The 13324-nt window shown below is 39.7% G+C and overlaps 1 protein-coding gene across 9 annotated transcripts in view; it reads left to right on the top strand.

The window, feature by feature from the left end:
• TTC39A (tetratricopeptide repeat domain 39A) overlaps positions 1–13324 on the top strand; it is a 42962-nt gene that overhangs the window by 25867 nt on the left and 3771 nt on the right. For 3 of the 9 annotated variants that reach the window (XM_039711377.1, XM_039711379.1, XM_039711376.1), the window contains exons 9-16: positions 3685–3793; positions 4422–4489; positions 4604–4663; positions 5427–5588; positions 7187–7278; positions 8231–8351; positions 10853–10964; positions 12797–12911. In XM_039711377.1, the coding sequence (XP_039567311.1) occupies positions 3685–3793; positions 4422–4489; positions 4604–4663; positions 5427–5588; positions 7187–7278; positions 8231–8351; positions 10853–10964; positions 12797–12911 (839 nt within the window). Of the gene's footprint in view, positions 1–3684; positions 3794–4421; positions 4490–4603; positions 4664–5426; positions 5589–7186; positions 7279–7987; positions 8070–8230; positions 8352–8630; positions 8705–10852; positions 10965–12796; positions 12912–13324 lie in introns of those variants that run through there. The other 6 variants (XM_039711378.1, XM_039711380.1, XM_039711381.1 and 3 more) reach the window with 6 other exon arrangements.

Raw genomic sequence — 13324 nt, 5'->3', positions numbered from 1 at the left:
ACTGTAGAACAGTTTGACGTGAGCCTACCATATGTTAAGTGCAATTTGTCATGGGGTCAGATGACAGCGTGATTTCATGAGAAGGCAGGAAAACTATCAGATAGAACCGATTTCTTTCAAATTATACTTTTTTTTTTAATGTGGGAGGACATTTTTCCCAAAGCTAAAGAATATTCTTGATGTGTCAATTTCTAATAAATTGAATTCCAGTTTCTCCCTAAGCATCTCTTTTGAATTGCATTTTGGTCTCTTCACATTTTAAATGAAGCTTAAATCTAATATTATTTAATGGGATACCTTTAAATGCCCTGTCTGTCAGCTTAATTAGTCAGTTCTTTGTAAAGCTGTTAGTAGTATCCATCCTCCTTGCTAACCTGCAGCAATGTGATCAGGCCATGGGACATGAACAATGACCCTGCTTTGCTTTCATTGTCAAGATCTCTAAAAGAATGATTTAAAAATAACATCCAAGAACTTTTGCTTCAGGAAAGTTGATGGGTTTTAGTCAGTAACAGAAAAAAAATGAAATAAATATGAACCAGTCTCATGTTGTCTGGTAATGATTTTGAGCGTTGTCCTTATTCATCCTGCAACTACTGTGGGAATCCCCAGTGCCCACATGGGGAGTCCTGAATGAAGCATTGGATGTCTTGGGACAAGAATTGAATCAATGAGATACTGATATAATGTAATGTAGTGACAGTCTTGGGAATTAGATTGTGGGATGCCATGAGGAGCTTGCACAGAATGCTGAGAGTTACCACACTGGATCATGTCTGCTCTGTGCTCTACCATATACCTTTCAGAGTAGTTTGTTTTGTGTGAAAATAAAACTCAAATGTGCTAGTGCAAATTAGGGAAATTACAAAAATGTCTTTCTGGAAAAATTACAAACACTTAATGCCTTGACATCTGTTTTATACTGTCACCAAATGGCCTTTAATGGACTTTGTTTGGAGGCTCATTCCTGGTGTTCTGGGATTGCTTCTATCAGTTGTGACATAGGTGTGGGAGGTAGTTATGGGTCATTTATGGTTAGAAGGTGTGTCCTGGCAATTAAATATAATGTACTCACCAGTAATGGTGCCAGTCCCTAAGTGAGTGCAGTGTGTTTGCAGAGTTACTCCTCAGGCTCAAGTAGCTGCTTGTGATTTGGTTCCCAGATCCTCAGTCTGATCCTGGAGAGCCTTACATTGCCCAGCTCCTGGCACTCCCTTGGCTGATGGGGATTGTTGGCTAATCCCTGTAGGCTCCCTGTGGAGAAAGGGTGTTGCTTGAAAAGGTGAATCATGTGCCAGATCCACTCTTCCTTGGAGGAACACCTCTGCCCCAGCCAGGCTCAGAGGGAGCCTCGGGAGACCAGCTAGGGAGTGTGGGATGTAAAACATGGCTCCCAATGACCATTCATATTCCTATTTTCTGGGTATCTCATTGTAAGAGAAGCAGTTTGCAAGAGGTTTTTTTGAGAAGAAGCAGCTTTGCTGCAGTGTTTTCTACAAGCAAGTATTAAAATACTAATATCAGCTACTTCTAGATTTCTTTTCTTTAGGCTGTGTCTTCTACTGATTGTTACTACTTTAATGCAGAAAGTTTGGGATATTCAGATGGCAGAGTGAAAAGTAAACACCCTTTAATACCTCTGCTGCATTAGATAGGCTTATGGACATTCCACAGAGTGAACGAACTTGCTCAGTGAGCTCCTCATGCCTGTGTAACTACTCAGTTCAAGAATTTAGAATTAAGGGCGTCAGATTTGCAGCCCTCTTCTGATGAAAGGGCAATATTCTTAATCCAGGATGCAGTCCTGTGTAAGATGGGTGTGGGTTCATTCCTTGTTCATATAGATTATAACTTTGTGTTTGGCTGCACTTAAATAGGCTTTTGAGACTAAAACATAATTGAGATCAACTTGACAAAGGTTGCATTATTTTATATGACAAAGTCTGTTTGAATCATTCTTAGTGCTGTTCACATTCATTTTGTATTTATTTTTATATAATATGGAAGATACTAAATGCTGTAAAGCCTAGTGCCAGTAAAGGCTTAGTGAAATATCAAGCCTGAAGATTTTTCATTGCAAAAAAATGTACTTTGGAAATATACTTTGGAAAATTTTTTTTGCCAAAATTCGTTCCACAGAATGTTTTATTTTACTTCTACCCTGAAGTGCTACTTTTTAAAAATACAAATATTTGTGGCTTTTGTCTGGGTAGTTTGAAGAAGCTGAATATATCATATTTTGTTACTTATTTGTATCAATCTAACTTTTCCTCTCAGCAGAAAATGAAGTGGTTTTATTTTGCTAAGTACTTGATTTCCATTGTCACTGATTTTCTGTAATGATTTTACTATCTTTTAATTTCTTCTGTAGTGACATGCAAGTCAGTGTTTTCATTATTTTGTCCCAATTAGATGTAATAATAATTGATCTGCAAATATGAGTCATTTTTCTTGTAGCAGTAATTAATGTAATACACTGGGTTTTCAAAATAAAAACAAAGAGAAGCAAAATCACAACCTCCCCTATATTTATGTGAAAACAATTAACTGCACTAGTTAAGTGCAAAAATAGATGTCTGAGGAAAATGAGAATTTGATTACAGGCTTCAGTGTTTACACAGTAAGCAGTAAAGGCGTGGTGGTAACATCCCTCAGTCAACAAGGACACACAAAAGATGTAAATCTGTGCTGGGGTTGTGCTCTGAGGGCTCTGCCTGATGCCTTTCCTGGTGCCTCTGACAGACATCCCTCAGGGTTCCTATTTATAGCGTGGCTGGTTTGGAAAGGTGTCCTTGCAGTCACACACGTTGTGTTCCAGGGCAGTGATGGAGTAACTTTGAAACAGATTCTGTCCCAGCACACAGTGGATGTCTTACTGTGCATATTTACAAGTAGGCAGCTCTCTTGTTTGATACATTTGCATATTTATATTCTTGCTGCTGATATCATGGAACTAGTCCTAGAATGGGCTGATAAATGCTCTTGCCTCAGGAACTTGAATCCCTAAAGTTGGTTATCCATCATGCTGTCATTGACTATGAACACAGTGTTATCCTTGATTGCTTTAGTTCTTCCCAAAGGGAACAGAAATTCTCTTCTTTTAGTTATATTTTTCCACTGGTGGTAGCGAGCCAACATCATTGCAAAGCTCCTTTTTTTCTTGGCATACTTTAAAATGTCTTTTTGCCCTGACATCTTTTCCTCTGTTCATTGCAGATTTTATTTTCTTGATACCTTTAACTCTTCTGTGCAGTGAACCACAACAAACAAGAATACACTGTACAGTGATTATGTGTGGGTTTTGTTTTGGTTTGGTTTTGTTTTCAAAACCCTGTGTTTTGTTTCTGGAATGCTGTTTAGCAGCACTTGGATCACAGTGATAAATTGTCTCTTATTTTCTTATGCTAATCATGGAATACATCCCAACTTGCTGCCCTGTCACCAGGTGTTTTCCAGGATAAGCAGTAACTCCATGAAAAACTATTAGATAGATGAATAGGTGTATTTTTATCTTTAATTACTGTGTAAGCAATCAGTGCCTTTCCAGTGCCTTTTGAGGAGTTTTTCAGTGCCTTTTAAGGAATTTGGTGAGTGACAATCTGTAGCTGACCGTGCAGAAGTTAAGCCAGGAAAACACAGCCTGGTTCTTTCCCAACACTTGTCCCCCTCCCTGTGTTTGCACAGGAACATGGTCTGCTGCAGCTTCAAGAGGGAGCATCATCATACAGCTTTAGGTCGGTGCTGTGTACCATGCTGTTGCTTTGCTATCATACTTTCATGACCTTTGTGTTAGGTAAGATTGTTTATAGTAACTCTTGGATTTAATTAGTTCTTGTGGGACACAAAGGGGAAAAAGATGATTCCATCACCTATTTGTTGGTGAATAGTTTGTTTGTAACCAGATTACATGTAGGTCATTTGTGGGCCATTTTACAACAATCATAACTGAAAAGTGTGTTTTAATTTTCAAGATAGAGGGTTTTTTTAACAGGTGAGAAGGGAGATACTGGGGATGGCCAAGAAAGTTGTGAGAACTGAAATCTGTTTTAGCCAGCTGCATTGTTGGGGAGGTTAATATAATGGCTGTAAGTGATAATTGCTTTGTTGACATTGGATTTTCTTTGGGAGGTGACAGCTTCCCTCTAATATGTACTTCTGTGTTATCTCCTGCTAAATCATTCTACAAAATGTGTTTGTGCCTGAGTTTTCAAGTCAGGAAGCACAATGTTTTCAGGGCTTCCTGCTTCTGCCTTAGTGCAGCACCAACCTGTAATTTATGCTTTACTTAGTGGAGAGAGGAATCAGCATGTTGGCCAATTGAGGATGGAAAATCAGTACCTTGCATTCCTGTTCTCCTTTTTTTTTTTTTTTTTTTCTTGTTTTCTAACTATTTTTATCACTTGCATTTTTACACATTCTAGGGACAGGAAAAGGAAATGTTGAGGAGGCAGAAAAACTACTTAAGCCTTACTTGGCACGCTATCCAAAGGTAAAATGAATCAATTTATTTGGTGTGGTCATTTAATGTTTTCGTGCCAAAAACTGTATGGCCAGATTGAAAACTGTTATAGAATACTTGTGTTTTTATTATTATTTATTACAGGGAGCCATATTCCTGTTTTTTGCAGGCAGGATAGAAACACTAAAGGGTAATATTGATGCGGTAAGTAATCATTTTGCTCTTGAGAAAGTAAATTTCAAAAGCTTTGGAAAAATTCCTCCAGGAATGTTACTTCCTTTTTGGCTAATACTTCCTCTGACTTTGGCCTATATACAATTAGTGGTTTATTAAATTACAAATAGCAATTTTGTACACTGTTTTGACTTGTTCCTTCACCTGATTTTGCTACTCCTCTCAATTTCTGGTGATAATATAGTCCACCAGGATTAATGACACAGTTTCATCACTGTCTTTCCCATCCTGCAGCAGATTGTATCTTTAATGAGACCCAGTGGTAATCCTTTGCCTTCAGTGCGAACAGAGTCATAAAAGACTTGAAAAAATTATTAAGATGAAGAATGCATGCCCAAAATACTCTGAGACAGGGTATCAGCTGGTGTGCAGGGCAGTAGCTCCCTTGAAATCCATGGAAGTGCAGCAATAAATGTCAGCTGAGCATCTGTTCTCTGCCTTCAGATTCCTAATTTCCCAAGACACAAACATTCATTTTGAGTATGCTTGAAAACATAACTTCAAGGAATGGGGAACTTTGTGACAGGGTAAACTTGCTAGCACCAGGATGACTGTGCAGCAAAGAATCTCCTGGGTGAAGCAAAGAGATGTGATTTTGGGAAACACTGGGCTGGCAATAATTTAGAAGCTGCAAGAGCCATGCAGGCAGATCCTGGAGCCCCAGTGTGCGACAGCTCCTCTGTCTGTGCATTTACACCTGACTGAGGCAGTGTTTGGAAATCTCTGTGTGCAGGCAGTCAATAGGTACGAGGAGTGCTGTGAAGCTCAGCAGTACTGGAAGCAGTTTCATCACATGTGCTACTGGGAGCTGATGTGGTGCTTCACCTACAAGCGCCAGTGGAAGATGGCTTTTTTCTACGCAGACCTGCTGAGCAAGGAGAACACTTGGTCAAAGGTAAGTTCAGCAGAAAAGGAGGGCAGGAGGCCTCACAGTTTCTATAACTTTTGAGCAAGTTGAGTTGATTTTTTGTAGCTTTGAGGGTGTAGATTGTAAAGTAAAACCTGGCCTGCTGTGACTGCTGCAGAATGATGTGGAATTGCAAACATCCAAATCTGAACAGATGGTGGGCAAGCAGAAATCTTTTGGGCCCAACTGATAGATGAAGAGCAACTTGTTAAAGATGCTGTGTAGTGACTGGTTGTGTCATCAGATGTTGCAATTAATGGTGCAAGTTGCCATTTCTTTCCTTATGCCCTGGATAAAAGCTCTTCTGCTGGTGAGTGAGGTTAGCCATGGTGGTGCCTCCAGGGTAATAAATGCAATTAGAAGTGGCGCCTGTATCCCTGTGCATCTGCGAGGGAGGAGCTCTTCAATCCAGAGCCCTGGTAGCTCTCCTCCTTTTCTCTTCCCTTCTTGCCTTTTTAAAAATGGGGGTTATGTTTCCCCTATTCCAGTTAGTAGGAGTTTTCCTGAACTGGCTTGACTTCACAGATATGCTGGGCAGGGGCTCAGCAACATCATTCACTACTCCCCTGGGGATCCATGAGCTTTGCTCCTCCAGGTTCATTAGAAGGTCTTGAGCTCAAACTTCTCCTGCCCTAGGCAGTTCATTTCACATTCTCTGCAACTTTCTGTGACTTGGGCAGAGAGGCTGGGGCACTTGATGGTGAGGACTGAGGAAAAAAAGTCAGAGTTAGTTAGCCTTCTCCAGATGCGGGGTAAGCTTGTCTCCTGTTTTCTTCCAGAGAGGGCCCACATTTTCTCTAGTCTTCCTTTTATCACCATCATACCTATAGCGTCTTTCCTTGTTGCTCTTTCTATCCCTGGCCAGACATCAGGGATGTTTAAGTTTTCCTAACCTGATCCCTGGCCATTCAGACAATTTCTCTGTATTCCTCCCGGGCTACCTATCCCTAACCTCTGTAGGTTTCCTTTTTGTGTCTTGAGTTTGTCCAGGAGATCCTTTTACACTCATGTGGACGTCCAGGAGTTTTTGCCTGAGTTCCTCTTTTTTTGGGATGCATTGCTCCTGGGCTTGGAAGAGATGATCCTTGAGTATTAACCAGATTTCAGGGGCCCCTCTTCCTTCCAGGGCTTTATCTCATGGTGCTCTACCACACAGATCCCTGAAGCGGCCAAAGTCTGCTCTCCTGAACTCCAGGCAGTGACTGTTTTCTAGAACCTACTCTTTGGGATATGTTACCAAGTTGTGGTAGGACACAGAGACTGTATATTATTAGGTCTTTTCTCTGAGCTGACCTTATCTTAGGTTTTCTAGGCTGTGTCCTATTAAAAACTTACTCAATTGTGACATTTGTTCTTGGAATTTGGACACAAACTATTGGCTGATACATACTAAACAAACACATACATGATTTAAAATCTGTATTCTATACTCACTTTCTAAAATACTTATCTCTTACCTAAATTTTTGCAAGACTGTGAGCAAAAGCAGCAACTTCTTCCCTTTATGTTGCTATTTTGTGCTTTATATGAATAAAGATGATGCTGTAAATTAATTTTTCTATATAGATTTTTCATTGCATTTGCAGGCTACTTACATTTACATGAAAGCTGCTTATCTCAGTATGTTTGGACCAGATGACTGCAGTCCTTTTGGAGACAGCGAAGTTGAATTATTTAGGTAAAATTTGCAAACTCGTAGTTACAACAATTTACAGTCTTTTTATGTCACAGCATTGGGGAAACAGAGGCAAAATTATTATGCAAATAGCATGGGATTGGTAAGAAATTGCAGAGTTAAACATCCTTCAGACTAAAGTGGACCCTGACTTTAGACAGCAGATTTCTCCTGGCCATACAGTGGCTGCTGCTGTTCCATGTAATACATTCTTTTTTAGTTGCTTCCTTTAATCAAAATGGAATGTAAGATGTGAAAGCCTTCAATGGATTTTGCTGCAAGATGTGTTCTTCCTTAGTGGGAACATCAGCACAACTTGATTCCTGGGTTCTGATTCTGAGAGAAGTAAGAAAGAATTAAATGTGCAAGTGAATCTATGCATTATAAATACAGTGAGATAACCTCACAGTGTTAATGTAATGTTTAAGCTCAAAAAGGCTTCCTGGGGCAAAGAAAATTTGGTTACTTTAGAGTTTACAATTTTTATATGAAACCTAATTTTCTAAAATGTTATTACATTACTCTTTTCAAGTTTTCTCTGTCTTTTATAATCATTATAAACCCATTTCACTGAATTTGAAATCCATTATGAAGTGAATAGTTTTAGACTTTGGGAGAATGGGGAGACAAAAGCTAGTTTGCCTCTTTCTTAGTCTGTGAAGAGAGATGAGCCCTTTATAAGTCAGGTGCATCATCTAATTTAATCTTTCAGTGGGGAAGAGTCCCTCTCCTCCTGCTTGATTAAAGAGGAAGCCTAGAGATAAACGTGCCCTGCATAAAGACAGCTTTTGTGAGTATGTATTGCTCAGCTTCCCCGAGGTAGCAATAGCCCAGTGTGTAACAGCTTTTAAAAGTTCTCCTTGGTTTGATTTTTTTGTTTGTTTTTAACTTTGAATGTCTTCATCTCAGAGGTTCACAGGGGAAAAATACCTTACGTTTTCCTTTAAACTTTCAGGATTGTTCCCAGCCTGAAACTGAAAATCGCAGGGAAATCTCTGCCCACAGAAAAGTTTGCAATTCGGAAAGCACGACGGTACCTTTCTTCAAACCCCATTCCTTTGCCTGTCCCACCTTTGGTAAGTTAGAAATACCCACACACAACCCCTCTTCAACATTTTTGTAATTTAGAGAAATAAACCCGAGATAATTGGAATAGTATCTTTCCGTGTTTCTAAGGTAAAACCTCTGCAGGAGATTGGAATGTTCCCAGAGCAAAGCCAGATGAATGCGAGGAATGCTGTAAAACTGGGGCATGCACCAGCCACAGGGAACTCAGCCAGCTGTTTGTGACACGTAAATGTGTTGCATGTGTAACTCATTATTCCAGCTATAGAGTAGCGTGCTCCCAGCAGCTTTCTTTTGGTCCCCTTTGGAGGAACTTTGCCCTGGGTCTCCTCTGTGGTGTCACTTGCTAACAGAGCACTATAAGGTACAAGGAGGGGTGGTGTCAAGGAAACAATGGAGGGTTTGGGCATTGCATGTAAGGAGCTGTTTAATGTGCCCCTGAATGTTTGCAGTTTGGTGCTCTCCAGAGCAGCTCATGGGTGCTGGGATGGAGCAACTGACTCCTTTGGCCACCCCAGAAAACCACTGCAACTGCTGGGGTTTTTGTTTTGCTTTGTTTTTTTTTTTAATTTTTTTTTATTTTCCCCTGTTATGCTGGCCTATTCCCTGTAGCCGCTTGCATGAGGCACCCATTGCAGTTACAAAAATCTGTCTGCAAAGAACATGTGAAAAAGAACATTAAAGGGTTCTGAGTCCCTGAATTTGCCAAGTGCAGTGGTGTTAACACTTACAGTGCTTTCAGCTGTTTGTTTTTAAGAAGGAGACGGATAATTAGTAAGTATTCTTTAAGAAAATGCCAGAACATTTGGAGACCACTCCCCAGCCCACCAGGAGTATGTGACACTGAAATAGTTGTTACAGCAGAGCATGGGTGTTCACCAGGGGCCACATTCCACTAGTAAGACTGAAGTGAGAGAAATGATTAGGTAACTTTGATGTGCCTTTCAGGTTTCAGAGAGGAAGGAGTGTACACACCTGGGCTTTGGCTGGGCTGTCCTGCTGGGATTTGCAGAGCAGGTTTCTGTACCAGGAGCTCTCGGGCTCCTTGGCTGCTGTGCAGTTGCGTTTCCGAGGCAGCAGATGCCGCAGCTGAACAGATAAAAGCACTTCATGGATGTGGAGCTGGAGACAGAATCTCCTCTCCAGGATTTTTCTTTTCATAATCAAGAGACTTGCTGGAAAGAGTGAGTCCTCAAGCAAGTCTTAGCTCCGAGATTTAGCTTGAATAAATGTGGTTTGAATACTTCTGTTTGAAAACCACATTCATGAATCTGCAGTAGGTCCAGTAAGTTCAGCACAGGTTTTCCAGTCAGCAGAGACCAGATGGTGAAAGCAACAGCAACTGGGGTTAACATGCTGTTTCAGCTATTCTAGCCTGACAGCTTTTTGTGCCACAGTTCCACAATTCAGTTGTTCTATATGGGAATTTAATCCAAATGCTTTAAATTAGCACACACAGATAAGGTCATGTAGACCTTAAATAGAATATAAATAGAATAAATATGTGACACACTGATCTCTCTGGTGATCAGTGATAGGGAATGACACAAAGCTGTGTCAGGGTAGGTTTAGGTTGGATATCAGGTAAAGTCAACCACCCCAGAGGGTGGTTGGGCACTGAACAGGCTCCCCAGGGACTGGTCACAACATCAGCCTGACAGAGCTCAAGAGGTTTTTAGACAACACTCTCAGGCACAGGGGGGGGTTCTTGGGGTGCTATTGGGCTGGACTCAGCAATCCTGGTGGGTCTCTTCCAGCTCAGGATGTTCTGTGATTTTATGGTTAAATAATGTCATGAAGGCCAGTTGTAAGTCTATATAATGTTTTCATCTTTCACTTTGTGATTGGTAGTAGCAACAGGAACATTTGATGATATACTCTAAAAAACTCAACAGCAGATAGGAATTCAGCCTATAGTTTTTAATAAAACTTTCTCTAAGGACAGTTGAATAATAAAGAAGTTGCTTTCTTTGGGAACATCAAACAAACCTGAGGAATGTCAGAAGTTTACAGTTCAGATTTAAAATTCTGTCTGTTTGTTTGAAACTTGGCTTAAAGGTTAGAGGGTTTGGTTTTCTTTTTGGTTTATTTTGCTGTCCTGGGATTTCATAATTTTTCTGTGGAAGTATTTATGGATATTACTGCCTTTGCTAAGATAGAACTGAAAAACAAGAGTAAACCTTAATGAAGGGACAATTAGCCATGTGCTGTGAATGTTTTAAGTCTGTTTTGTTGGTACTTGCCTTCTATAAGTGAGAATGTGTTTGCATCTGTTCAAGCAATTTCCTTTGCATTGTTTGCAGTAAGTGACACTTGAGGTGTCTTCCAGGTCTAATTTGTTCTGAAAAACAGTGTAACAAGTTTTCAGTTGCAATGAAAATGCATTTTGACAAACTGACTTTATTTAAGGAACCTGTAACTTTTTCATCATGCAGAGATAAACTGAAGTAATTGACAACTACATTTATCCAGTGCTGTAATTAATGGTGCTGTCATTTCTCCCTGACCCCAGGAAATGATGTATATCTGGAATGGCTATGCTGTAATTGGAAAATGTCCCAACTTAACAGAAGGCATGTTAGAGACTTTAAATGAAGCAGAAGAAGCATTGGCAAGAAGTTCAGGTAACCAGTGGTAGAGTTTAAGCAGTTATTTTACACTGCAATAGCTAGAGATATTATCTGTGAATAGAAACACACTCATTAGTGAAGTTAATTGGGTCACAGGAGGAACACATATAATGAAACCATAAACTATTTATGCAGATAGGAATATTTTTTATTTTTAAGATAGCAACTATTTACAATAATAGTGAGTGATTTTTCCATCCACAGATGTGTGTTAGGAATGGTTTATGACATGTGATAAAGGTCTGTTTATTTTGTTAGATCAACATCAGCATATTCTTTGACTTCATTACTTGGATCCTGAAGGTCTGTCACCCTCAGACTTTGTTATCCTCAATTTTGAAGGATAAATAGGAGAGGACTTGTTTTTTTTGTTTTAAAAGTGCTGTCAGTTTGTGATGTGACCTTTGGGTTGAATGTTCTGGTGTCACCAGTGTGCTGCAGAAATCCAGGACACCAGGGATGGCCTTTCTGTCAATGAGCACAATATGGGATTGAACTGAAACAGCTTCTGCTACTACATTTTCTGTCAGTCTCTTTAATTAGCAATCCATGAGAAAATTGAATTGGTTTTCATTTCTTGTCAGTCTTTCCCAGTTCCTGTGGGAGTGCAAGCAGTCTGCATAGCATTTGTCAGTTTTTCCTTGACCAATATTTGATCTTACTACTGTCCTTCCTGCAAAAGGATCAAGCCCCTGTTGACAAAGGAATATAGGCTAAAACACTGCATTGCAGTCTTTTCTAGGGCCTTGGACTTCTGTGCAGTGTTACACAAGATTTGAAAGGGTTGTCTGAAAGACTGCCTAAACTATCTATTTTTAATTAATTGAAAAAGAGTATGGGAAAATATTTTCAGTGAAGGTGACATCTAAGAAAAAGGCCTTTGACCTATTCACCTTCTTTGTCACCCATTTTGTTTCATCATTTTAAATAAGTGAAGTATTTCCCTGTTCCCTTTTTTTTCTTAGTTGGCAAATTGTGGCTAAGGCTGCATTTTGCAGGGATTTGTAGCAGATTCATGTTTGTAGAACACTATGAGGACATGTAATTGAAAAGTGGGATATATTTTAAACATGCCACCAATTTAAAGTGTTGCCTGTTCAAAATATTGACTTGCTGTTTTCAGGCGTATTTAATGAATTGGAAATGGGCAACCAAGCTGAAAATTTTGCCTGTAAATTTTAAGAATAAGCTGCCTATATGGATTGGCTATGAAAAACCCAGCAGTTTTCTTTGAAATTCATTATGCAGAAATTTTCTGATGGAGAAAGACTCTTGATAGTAAGGATTTTGAACTAGGTGGAGTTGTAAAGACTCTCAGAAGTATAAACTCCAAAGAAGGTATGGTGAGATGTGAGGTACAGGTAGCAAAGTTTCACATATTTTTATTTAGCCAAATGGAGGTGGAGAATTGACAGAATCCTTGCCCCTGAATAGGCCGTGTGACTACAAGTCAGGAAGCAAAAGATCTGTACAGGGCAATAAAGACAAAGGGTTGAGAGATTGCAAATTGGACTTTAGTATTTACAAAATGGACACCTTAAATGAGTTCTTAGCTGTCAGAGCAGTAAGACTGTGGAACAGCTGTTCCACAGTGGGAGTAGGGAGGTACAGAACAGCCCAACAAATTTTTGGACAAAGTTCTATCAATTTATGAAAAGGTTGATGTGAGTTTGTCTCTGCATTAAATTAAATTCACCAACTAGTTCTTTACTGTGTTTCCATAGATGGACTGTACTCACACATACCTTTGAAAAGTTTCCCTACAGGCAGGAAAGTCTTCTCTGTTGTAGAGTTTTCTAGAATGTGCCATTTCCTTCCTCCTGCAGCTACAGAACTACTGGCAGATGATCGGTGTGTGATCAAGCTGTTAAAGGGATTATGCTTCAAGCATTTGGGCAAGATCTCAGAAGCAGAAGACCACTTTAATTACATCTATTTAAAGTAAGTTTTCATACCTGGCATGTAGGAGAGCTCTTGAGTTTCAAGTAAGAGGAGATGCAACCATGATATGAATAGAAGGGAGAGGTTTGCAGTATCTTTAGTGTTTGCTCCATGGTATTTCAATTTTAATTTCCACTGTTATTAGCCATGTGTTGAAGTATTTCAAATCTTCCATTTTTTATTTTGTTTTAAAATATTTTTAATTGAGGTATCTTCTTCTTTTTGGGGGACAGTAGATGCACACAATTTTTCAGATGCCACTTAGCTTTTATTGCCCCCTTCCTCTTCCCAGTCATGAAGAAGCTGTACCCAAAAAACCAAACTCTGCAGAGACAGGTGGGAGCATGATTACACTGGGACCTTCTGCACATCATGTGGTGAATGGCACCTCTTTTTGTCACCTCACATGGATA

Source organism: Passer montanus, unplaced genomic scaffold, assembly GCF_014805655.1.
Source record: "Passer montanus isolate IOZ18808 unplaced genomic scaffold, ASM1480565v1 scaffold25, whole genome shotgun sequence".
NCBI lineage: Eukaryota > Metazoa > Chordata > Aves > Passeriformes > Passeridae > Passer > Passer montanus.
This window is presented reverse-complemented; position numbering and strand designations above follow the sequence as displayed.